Below are 11,639 nucleotides of genomic sequence, written 5' to 3' on the forward strand. Positions count from 1 at the left end.
TGCAAGTATTTACTCTCTCTGAGCTCTAGAGATTGGGTGGGCTCAGTGTGTGTGTACAGTATGTGTGTGTGTGTGTGTGTGTGTGTGTGTGTGTGTGTGTGTGTGTGTGTGTGTGTGTGTGTGTGTATGTGTGCGCATGTGTGTGTGTGTGTGCATTGTATATAGGGCTGGAAGTAAGCTTCCTAACTTTAGAGTGTTGCAAGCTAAATCAAATCAAATCAAACTTTATTTGTAAAGCGCATTTCATACACAGAGGCAACACAATGTGCTTTACAGAGAGCAATCGGGGGGGGGGGGGGCATAGGTCCCGCCCCTACATATTCCAGAGGGACACAAAAAAAACAGTTTCACCCGGGGACCAGAAAGGTGAGCTGTAAAAATTCTTCCCTGACCTCTCTCAACGAGACGATCGAGCAAGCTCCTGGAGTATGTTTGTCTAACGGCTAAGAACATTTACAGAGCAATAAACATGGGATAAATACTCCATAGGAGAGACATGACTATCAGTAGAGTGTACAAATAGTTACAGAGATGCTGCCTACATGGTCGGCCATTACGTGTTAGCTATCCTTGTAGTCATAGTATGATATTTAAGCGAATCATAAAGCAAAGCACAGTGAGCACTTAGCACAACAGGCTCATAGAGAATCCCAGAAAGCAGAGGTGGGGAGAAAGAAAGCAGAGAGATAAGAGTATTATATTATATCCCGAATTGCTCCCAATGTGCAGGCTAGCACCTTGCATATAGCTGCCGTGAATGTGTGTGTGAATGAGAGGCCTTCATTGTAAAGCGCTTTGGATAAAATCACTATCTAAGTGCGGTCCATTTACATGTACAAATATACATGACGGTTCTCAGAGTATACGGTATTATTTGTTGTTAACATAAAAAATAGCATTCTGCATGTTAACTTCTGTTCTCTGTGGTGGAATAGTAAGCAAAGATGAGGACGCCTCATACGTCTTTGCTGTATGTCTGGATGGTACAGCACATGTTGGATCCTTTCAGTAGCAAACACAACTCTGATTCCCTGAGGGCTTGGTTTACAGCAGTTTACTGTAATTACCTTGGAGTTCAGTGTTCATATTGGACAGGACTTTTGTTTTGAAGTGAAATAATATTTCCTTTTTGGTGATGCCTTCTGCGTTGAATAAGTAAATTCTTGGCACGGCCATGCTTTTCAAACAAAATGCAATGAAATCACTGTTTTATCTTTCTCCAATATTACTCTGCTTTTGAAATGCATTACAAATATGCATTATTCATATTGCTAAGGGAGTCTTCTGAGCGGCTGGAGTCCATCTGGTTCTCACAACACCCACAACATGATGGTGTTCTTGTTGCAAAACAGCATATGATCAACATAGAGTTACAGACTAAACAAGTATAGTGTTAGAATGAGATGGTGTGTTTGTGTGTGTGTGTGTGTGTGTGTGTGTGTGTGTGTGTGTGTGTGTGTGTGTGTGTGTGTGTGTGTGTGTGTGTGCGTGCGTGCATGTTTCAACAGATGTGTGCAAATGGCCACCAACATTACATTATGTCATTTAGAGGAAGGGGGAAAAGTAGACTTTTCTGTATTCATCATGATTGATGGCATTTCCTTACAGAACCCTGATTTTCATTTAACCAGTGGCAAAGCTTCAAACCGGCACAGCGACAGCAGAGCGCTCTCTGGTGACGTCATCCAGCACATGCCAGTTGTTTCCACTCTAGTCTCCTAATCCACTGTGGGGATGGGGGGATTGTGGAGTTGGTCAATAGGGAGAGTTTGAGTGGAGAGGACAGGTCAGTGAAGGACGTATCAGACAGTAATGGGATAAAACAAGGGAGTGACCGAAGAGTGATGGATGATTGACAGATGTGAGAGGGGAGGGAGGGAGTGCAGAAGGGGGTGTCAGCAGAGCAGATGAGAGGAGTGATGGAGGCTGGAGGAGTGAAGGTTGGGTGAAGGGCAGAATGGGTGGCGGTGGCCAGAATGTAAAAGAAAGGAATGAAGGATGCTTTGAAGTGAGGAGAAGTTGAGAAGGAGCTGGTATTTTGTTAAAAGCTCCCAAAACGAGTCCAACTGAAAAAAGAGAAGCCTGGCTGAGGATTCAGTCAAGTGTATAAACTCAGAGTGAAAGTGGAACAATCCAAAACCCTGACGCTTTATTCTTGCGTGTGCTGATGGGAACTTGTTTTTGCTCTGTCTCCCCTCCTTCCTCCCTACCTCTCCCTGTCCACTCCCTTCTCTTCTTTGCAGCGACCATGAACAAGAACAGTGTCACGTTCCCGGGTGGGAATGGCCTGAGCATGGTTGGGAATGGGATGGACCCCAAGATCATCTCAGAAGGAGACATGTTGCTCCAGGTACCAGAGAATAACACAATCCACTTCAGGACAAAGCAAATATAAATAGCATATACAAATATATATTTATACAAATATAAAAAGCAAATAGCATATTAACCCTTCATGATGTCATTATGCTAGCTTTCACTCTTTTGTCTGTTTACTCAAATTGCTGATAGGACAAAAGTAAAGATTGTAATAGTGGAACATGATTATAAGTATGTCATATTTGCCTATGATGGGTTATAATACACAATGATGTAATATTAATGTTGGCTCTTGAGAGAAAGATCAAGACTCAAAGACAGATGGATTTACAGACTTGAGATGACGCCTGTGTAAATAGAGTCAGGTGTTGTTGGTTTGTCGGTTAATCCAGTTGTTCCCAGACCATCATTCAGGAGGTTGTGACAGGTGAAACAATTTGTCCTGTCGTTATTTGACCACAACTGGTCACGGTTTACTTCACTAAACAAAATGTACACTCTACCTTGTGCTCGGCACAGTGTTACCTCACCCTCACACGTCAGGTATATTTTCATGCCGAGCGCTGACTGGTTTTGGTTTCTTGTCTCACGACTGAGCTTGTTGTGATCACCAGCGTGCAGGAGACCTGCCGAGGTAGAGCCCAATCTGGCAACCTGGGCGAGTAGTACACAGGCTGCCAAAACTACCAATTGAACAAAATGTGCTCCTGCCTGCAGTGCTGTCATTGACGTGTTTGTTTATGTTGCTCACAGCTGAAGTGCTTGTGTGTTTATGTGGTCATGATTTCACTGTGTTGTATTTACAGGCTCTGAATGGCTTTGTGCTGGTGGTATCTGCAGAGGGGTATGTGTTTTATTCCTCCCCCACCATCCAAGAATACCTTGGCTTCCATCAGGTGAGACACACACCCTCATTCATCACAACTCAACACAGTACAGTGTTATCAAATACCAGATCAATCACTCAACACCCCCACCCCCTTTCAACTTTCACCACTAACTGTCTTTACATAGTATAAGCCCAACTGAAAAGGGACAATTATTTTGATTCACCAAGATTGATGTGGAGCTCCACATGCAGAGCACTTGAAATTATGAAATGGATTTCCATGGAGAAGCATGGCAGTTTAGGCATTAAATGGATGTAGCAGGCTTTTGTTGAATTCATGCCTGAGATGACCCAGCCCCTCTGAGAGGCAAGAAAGAGACGGAGAGAGAGAGAGAGAGAGAGAGAGTGAGAAAAAGAGAGCCAAGGGCAACATTTGTTGTTAATCAGCAGGAACAATGCCCTATCTTTGCTGGAGAGCACAGCCCAGTGCATAACTCGGCACACATCCACATTTTCAATTATCCTCAAAGCTCCTCACCCACCTGTTACCTAACCCAAATAGGCAATTGTTGCAGGAGAGATCCTGTAGCAAAATTTGGAGCTAAGCTTCTTCTAGCTCACAGTATTAAGTATACATAGACTGCCTCTTAATTGTAACTGTCTTCCCCCCAGACTAAGGGAGTTTCCATCGTTGTACTGTACATACGGTACAGTACTAGTCCACCATCTACCGTGGTACATCTATCGTGGAACATGTGTTTTCTATCATTCATGCTCTTGGTCATTATCTGTATTCCATACTGTTGCAAGTCTTTGATCTGCTGTCACTGAACTGTGTTGTACCAGAAACTCATAACATCAGACAAGATTTTGAAACAAGAGTGAGGAAACATAATATATGTCCGACCTGACTGGCTGGCTGTAACCAAGTCGCTTGGAATGACTTCCTGTTCCTGTTACAATCGCTCTCAAAATGGCTGCCTTTAAAGTCATCAAACGTGGTTCAAGGTTGCTCATCCAACCAGGCTAGACAGGACTTCTTTTGGGTACTGATAGGTGATGAGACAGAGATTTGTCCCGCCTCCCTGCTATGCAGCCTATTAGATGCATCTGCCTCTGATAGCTGTCATCGTCCATCAAAGGTTCAACTGGACTCTCGTCAACCAATCCCCGACTGGCTTGGAGATTGAGTGGTTGTGCGTGGACGTTGGCGGCTTTTTAATCGTCAACGTCTACAAGCCTACGCCCTCGCGAATCACACCAGTGCATCTCCCAGTCTTCCCTCACCCCTGCCTCTATACTGGCGACTTAAATTGCCAGCGCGAGGACTGGGGGTACAGCACCAACACATCCGACGGAGAAAACCTGGCTGCTTGGGCAGCTAACAACAGCCTTGCCTTGTTGTACGATCCCAAGGGCGCAGCCAGCTTTGTCTCAGGTCGCTGTAAAACTGGGACGAATCCTGACTTGGCATTTGCGAGCGTCAGCGTTGATAACTGGCTCCCTGATAGACGTGTGCTAGGAAAGTTCCCGAGGTCCCAACATCGACCATCGCTGATTACCATGCCTTAACTCGTGGACCTCATCCGAGCGAGCCGGTGAAGCGATGGTACTTCTGAAAGGACAACTGGAAACGCTACTGCCTCCTTACCCATAGATCCACGAGGTGCCTCCCACCACCACCACAACACCAACAACGTGGACGAGGCGTACCGGGAACTCTGCGGCATACTGGTGAAAGTGGAAAAAATCCATCCCACGTGGACGTCGCAATAGCTACAAACCATGTTGGGATGCGGAGTGTGAGAGTCTCTACTGTGCCTTCCTCCGCCCCCCCCCCCCCCCCCCTCCCCCCACCTGGAGCTGAGTCAGACAGACTTGCCTCAGCCTTGATGTCTAGACTCAGCCGAAGGAGACAAGAGTGCTGGGAAGAGGCCATTAACTCCTTCAACTTCTCACACTCCAGCCGCAAGGCATGGATCATCCTTAACAATCTCACTGGTAGGTCTAGACACTCCCCCCATCACTGCCCCATCTCTGCAAACAATATTGCATCACAATTTGTGAAAAATGGGACAAACGAGGGCAAAGACCGCAAATCGTCACATCTTGTGGCAAAAGAAGTGTCTGACCTCTGGAAGGCCACAACTCCCAGCGGCGGTAACATCTCCGGTGAATTCACACCGGAGGGGTTCGCTGCTGCCCTCCAGCATGTAAAGCCAGGGAAAACTCCGGGGCCTGATTCTATCTGCCCGGACCTTATACTCCATGCTGCGCCTGCCTTGAAGTCCTGGTTAAGAGCATTCCTCTCTTCCTGCTTGCGCCAACTCAAGATCCCCAAAATCTGGAGAAGTGCCCTAGTTTTCGCGATCCCTAAGCCGAACAAGCTGAAGGGGACCCCAAGAGTTACCGCCCCATCTCTCTGTTATGTATCCCTTCAAGATCCTCGAGTGTCTCATCTATGCCTGTGTCGAACCAATCATCGACCCGCTGCTCCCACAGGAGCAGGCCAGGTTCCGATGCGGGAGATCAACCGTAGACCAAGTAACTGTGATGACTCAAGACATCGAGGACATTTTTTCGCTCCTTTATAACATCTACACCTACGACCTGCCGACCACAGTCTCCAAGAAGTATGCTTAAATGCAGACGACCTTGCGCTGGTGTACTCAGCTGGAGACTGGCAGGCCATGGAGGAGACACTCAGTCAGGACATGCAGACACTAGCGGCATATCTCTGGACATAGAGTATATTCATTGTCTACTCTTATTCACTCTAATGTCTACTCTAATGCCGCTGCAGAAAGGACTAGCCTTTACATGGTAAGCGCCCCAGCCCATTGGGCACCCCGGTTCAGCTGTGATGAGGTTGGCTGACTGTATAGTCCCGTGTTTTTCCCCCACAGTCAGACGTGATCCACCAGAGTGTGTTCGAGCTCATTCACACAGACGACCGCTCCATGTTCAGAAGGCAGCTCCACTTCGCCCTGAACCCCAAACCCTTCAGCACTGAGCAGGGAGGAGATGGTGAGTAATCTGAGAGAAGCTGTGGTGTCAAAAACGGTCAAGTTGAGTCAATAATTGAGTGAAATTGTCAATAACATGCCGAATATATGCATGCAATTTCTGCAATCACTCCCAAACCATCCAATGTCGAATCCGGGGTTCATGTTATTGGTGAAAAGCTCCTGGCTCAGGAACCTTTTCTCCTCTCTCTCTCCTGTCCAGGTATGCAAAGCAGCAGTGACATCACCAGGAACATTGTGAGCTACAACCCAGAGCAGCTCCCCCCTGAGAACTCCTCCTTCCTGGAGAGAAGCTTCGTCTGTCGCTTCCGCTGCCTCCTGGACAACTCCTCTGGCTTCCTGGTAGGTCGTGGTGACCCTTTCTACCAGTGTCTCTTTCTCGGTCGGTTTAGTGGCAACATCACTTCCTGAATCTCACTCTTTCCGCCGTCCGTAGCTCTCCTTCATTTAACAACTCTCACACTCTTTTCCAAGGCCCTGAACTTCCAGGGGAGGCTGAAATACATTCACGGGCAGAGCATTATGGGAGAAGATGGGACACGTACCCAGTCCCAGCTGGCTCTGTTCACCATTGCCACACCTGTGCAGACCCCCTCCATCCTGGAGATCAGGAGCAAGACACTTATCTTCCAGACCAAGCATAAGCTGGACTTCACCCCCACAGGCGTTGACACCAGGTGATCCTCAAAAGTCCTCAAACTTAGGTTTCCTTCGAACAATTACTGCACTAATATTGCAACTTTAGTTTGATACACCATCAAAATCAAGGAATTTATGGCCCATGGAATTGAAAGCATTTATGTGTCTCTATTTCTCTTTTTTTTCAGAGTTCCACATATTAAGATGTTTCCAACAATAACACATTTCTTTTTCTCTGCAGGGGGAAAATTATTCTGGGCTATACAGAGATTGAATTGTGTATGCGTGGCTCTGGCTATCAGTTCATCCATGCAGCAGATATGATGTACTGCGCTGACCTACACCTCAAAAGTATGTCAGACTACTCTCCTTACTTTGAACTTCATTCACTTTTTAATCAATAGCTTCTGTCTGTCTGTTGGTGAAATTCCAAATGGGCTGAGTTGAAATGTCGGATTCTTACATGTCCTTTCTTGTTAACAGTGATTAAGACAGGAGAGACTGGCCTCACAGTGTTCAGACTGCTGACAAAGTCTGGGGCTTGGGTGTGGGTCCAGGCCAACGCCAAGCTGATCTACAAAGGAGGGAGACCTGACTTCATCATCGTACGGCAGAGAGCTCTCGTGTGAGTATCCGTCTCTGAACTTCCAATCACCACATCATTTAGTGACATCTCTTTTTCATATATATCACTGTCCTCTCATATTTAACCTTTACAATCTGTCTCTCAGTAATGCAGAGGGGGAGGAGCATCTTCGCCAGAGGAAGATGCATCTCCCATTCAACTTTGCCACCGGGGAGGCCCTCCTGTACGACACAGTCCCCACGTTGGATGCTAATGACTTCCAGTCCAATGGCATGACCCCCAGAATCCCCAAAATGGTGGACCCTAAAGAGGTGGACCCGCAGTCACTGCTGGGCTGCCTGCTCAAGCAGGACGAGTCTATCTATGCCCAGCCGGCAGAGATCCAGCTTCCTGTGGACCTGGCCTTCATGGACAGCCGAGCCCTGGTCAATGTGCCCAGCAACCACTGGCAAGTCCTGGGGTCGCCGGCCGACGGCCCTTCGGGGGTGAAGCAGGAGGAGAAAGCAGGGGATGACTCGGTGGAGGCTATGATCAATGCCCTGGAGAAGATGGCGCAGGCCAGCGACCTGTGCGCAGCACTGCAGGAACTGGATGTAGACTCAGGTGAGATGAAGGACTGGGAGAACGCCCTCCTGAGGTTGAGCCAGGGCGGTTTGAATGGGGACTCCACGTTGGAGTTGAACGACATCCTCACCAATGACATCTTCTTGTATGTGGAGGACGCCTTGTTCAAGGAGAGCGGGATCAGTGTTAGCCAACCGAGCTGTCAAGGGACAATGAACAATAATAATTGGGGGGAACTATTCACTAATGCGCCAAGCCGAGACGCACGGCCATGTAAGAACCATCTACTGCAGAACCACGATTTCAACAATGCTCAAAGCCCCCCATTGAACAGTCTACATGCCCAGAGTCCAAACAGTGGGCCGGTCGGCATGGTGGGGCAAGGGCCTAACCAATTATTCAGTGGCACCCAAAGACTGTCCCACTTTGGTCCCCAGATCCAGAAACTGGACCTGAACATCCCCACCCTCCAGCAACTGCAGCTTAATGACATTTTCACCCCATCAGTGGAACTCCCAGGACTTAATCTCCCAGCTACCTCAGGCCAGAATGATTCGGTCACATTTGACCCCCGCAGTTCGGGATCTTGTGTCCAGCCACCAGTCAGCCACATGGCATGTCCTGAGGGTATGGCTGGCCAACACGTATGTTGTAACACGTCGCACAAGCATGGCCCTCCCAATGGAATGCAGGCCCAAATGACAGTGAACAGGCAACCGCAGAACTCTGTTGGGCAATCCAGCAGCCATGTAGCACACAGTTTGCCGTCCTTGATCCCTTGCAATGGCTTCGCCTCGCCCCATATTGAACCTAGTGACCTTAACGTTCCCGGTGCCTTCCCAATGGCCTGCATGCAAGGAAGTGCCCCATTTCAGAGAACACAGACAAACCACAGAGGCCAGCATTGGCCACAGAGTCAGCACCAGAAGCTGCCTCCCAACGGCATCCTACATAATGTAAACAAACTCCCACCTGGCTGTCACAGTCAGCCTCCAGACACCCAAAAAGTCCTCACTGCAGGCCTCTGGCCACAGAACATTAACGGACTGTACCACACTCAGCAAGGGGGAGTGACTAGGGACCAGTCTGCTCTGTCCAGCAGCTGCATGTTTGAGAGCTGCTCACCATCCCTCCCCAACGAATGCCATGTGGATGGCACTGGGCAGGTTTCCCTTCTGTCTCTATGCCAGCAAAGGATTGACACCCCCCAGGACCAGAGTCCTTCCGCAGGGTCCTGCTACTTCCAGTGGGGGCACAGCGACCCGGTGGTGGGCACATCGGCCATCCCCCAGGAGAACACCAGTATCAGTCCACTCGCTATGCAGCAGTACCTGGTGTGCCAAGGACAGACACAGGTAAGGTACCACAGCCACATCAACCCAGCATTTTCAGATGTATGACTTTGGCTTCTATATTTCACTAAATGGAAAAAGTAGGGTATAATGTTCTTGAATAAGACAACATTATTAACAATTTCTTCAGCTGATGGTACAATTATTTTTCCACTAGATCCCAAGCCACCCTGCAGACAGCAATGGATTGTTCTCCGTACCTCCAGCCATAGATGGAAACAAGTACTTTACTGACCAAAACCAAACTAACTGCTGTAACTTCTAAAGATGTATCCCAATCGACCTGAAAGGGAGGACAGAGAGAGAAGGAACAGAATTCCTTGAACTGTATATCAGCATTCGGAAGAGAGTGTAAAACCTGTACCTTCATCAACCTGTCTCTGAGACAGATGATGATGAGTATGAAGTATGGATCCTCTAGTGTATGTAGCTAATGGTTGATCATCAGATGATTTAGGCCATCTCAAATTCCCAAAGTCAAAAAAGCAGAAAGATTTGTTTTTTTGTTTTGTTATTTTACAAACGATTTTAAAAAATATTTTAAATAATTACATGATCATGATTAATCGCAATTTGATTGCATATCCATTTTTTTGCTGGCGAAAGCCCCCAAATGAAGATATTTCTATTTAAAGACATCACATTATTGTGGCTTTGTGATTGTGATTATTGACCGACGTCCAGTGATCCCCGGTCAGAGCAATGTATTCGTCCCGCACCAGTAACCTACTTCCATTCTTGTTATCTTTTCCATGTCATACAGCTGGTGGACTTTTGTGACTGCGGTGCCTCTTGAAGGTGGTGTACACAATGACAATGTTCAAAAATACATTCATAGGAAAAAAAAAAACTATACTGTATTTCAACAAAAGGTGCATTGCAGAGTGTATAGTATCACACTATGACATATACAGACCTACCATGCACATGTTTTGGTATGTTACACCGTGTAATACTAATTACCCGGTCATTACAATCTGTCCATGTTTTTTGATGTAGTATGTTGAAGCTGATGCATCCATAGTATTCCTCAGGTGTTATTATGCTTTGATAACTTTGCATTTTCTAAGCATGTATTTTGGTTTATTCTAACATCACTCAGCCAAATGCCCACTTGTTATACATTGTTAGGTACAACTACATGTGCTTTTATTCAAAAAGAAAATAGGAGCATAGGCCTTGTATTTACACTACAGGAGACTCAGGCAACCAAAGTCCTAAAATTGTGAAACTCGCAACCAAAGTCCTAAGATTGTGAAAATCACAAAATGCCAAATGACTCAGCATAATTGACTGGATGGCGGTTACTTTGAGGTACCTGTTGGTTTCTGAGTTTTTGACTCCATGGCAGTTCCCTGGACGCCTCCTGTCATCACCCTCTGATTCTCTGCCTTGTTTCCCTCAGAGAGAATCTGAGGCTGAATCAATATTTGCCACCTTACCCATGACCAAGTTCTGCATTGTGCTTGTTTGAAAGGATTGGACAGGTAAAGCAACATGGTTTGAGGGGCTCGTCATTTCCTCATCATTGTCAGTATTTTCAGATTATTGAGACAGAGTACATCTAATATGGCTGAAAACATTTACTTTGGTGAATTAAATCAAGCAATTTGAAACGAGATTGTACCTCTATTGTGCCTTATGAGTGCTTGCTCTGAGCAGGACTATATGATGTACCACGTGCCAAGTTTCCAGAAGGCTCTTTTTTTCTCTCATCGATGCTGGCAAAGAATAGACGTTCTTATCTGCCCTTTCCTAAGTTATGGTTTTGTTCTCACAATATATGAATATACCTGTACATTTTTCTGCTTCTGTAATTGACATGTTTTGTTATTGTATGGTCTTAAATCTACTGTACATACTGTATACTACTCTTTGTAAATCATTTTTATCCTCATAATTATATATTATTTAGTATAGTGCACTTTGTATTTAGCAACATACAGTATAGTGTATGCCATTTCTTGTTGATAACACCCCTTTTTTCCAAACTGTTCTTTTTCACATTAAAATATATTTTCAATGAGTGTCACATCGGTTTCTCTCACATGACTGATTTGCTCACACACATGATGAAATCACACACACTATATATATATATATATAGTGAAAACCCCAGGAGGTGGGAAGAGGAGGAGCACAGTAATTCAGATCAAGACCGGGGAGCTCGTCCGTGCCGCAGCACATTTATTTAAATTTAAATAGAAGGATTCAAATACTTGTAAAAAATAATGATCTCCCATGGAGACAACCAAAATTCATGGCCTCGATAGGCGACTACTTGTAGTGTAGGGCTACTGCATCAGCTCCAAAAATAACAAAAA

General features: G+C 46.1%; 1 protein-coding gene across 1 annotated transcript in view; it reads left to right on the top strand.

Annotated features, from left to right (window-relative positions):
• Window positions 1–11,289, top strand: part of LOC311313045 (aryl hydrocarbon receptor-like) — a 29,825-nt gene extending 18,536 nt beyond the window's left edge. The window contains exons 3-11 of the mRNA XM_084443069.1: window positions 2,244–2,350; window positions 3,126–3,215; window positions 6,055–6,175; window positions 6,377–6,516; window positions 6,649–6,851; window positions 7,055–7,164; window positions 7,297–7,438; window positions 7,545–9,318; window positions 9,473–11,289. Coding sequence (XP_084299195.1) covers window positions 2,244–2,350; window positions 3,126–3,215; window positions 6,055–6,175; window positions 6,377–6,516; window positions 6,649–6,851; window positions 7,055–7,164; window positions 7,297–7,438; window positions 7,545–9,318; window positions 9,473–9,580 — 2,795 coding nt within the window. The 3' untranslated portion in view covers window positions 9,581–11,289. The remainder of the gene's footprint in view (window positions 1–2,243; window positions 2,351–3,125; window positions 3,216–6,054; window positions 6,176–6,376; window positions 6,517–6,648; window positions 6,852–7,054; window positions 7,165–7,296; window positions 7,439–7,544; window positions 9,319–9,472) is intronic.
• The last annotated feature ends 350 nt before the right edge of the window (window positions 11,290–11,639 follow it).

Source organism: Borostomias antarcticus (genome assembly GCF_949987555.1).
Source record: "Borostomias antarcticus genome assembly, chromosome: 9".
Lineage (NCBI taxonomy): Eukaryota > Metazoa > Chordata > Actinopteri > Stomiiformes > Stomiidae > Borostomias > Borostomias antarcticus.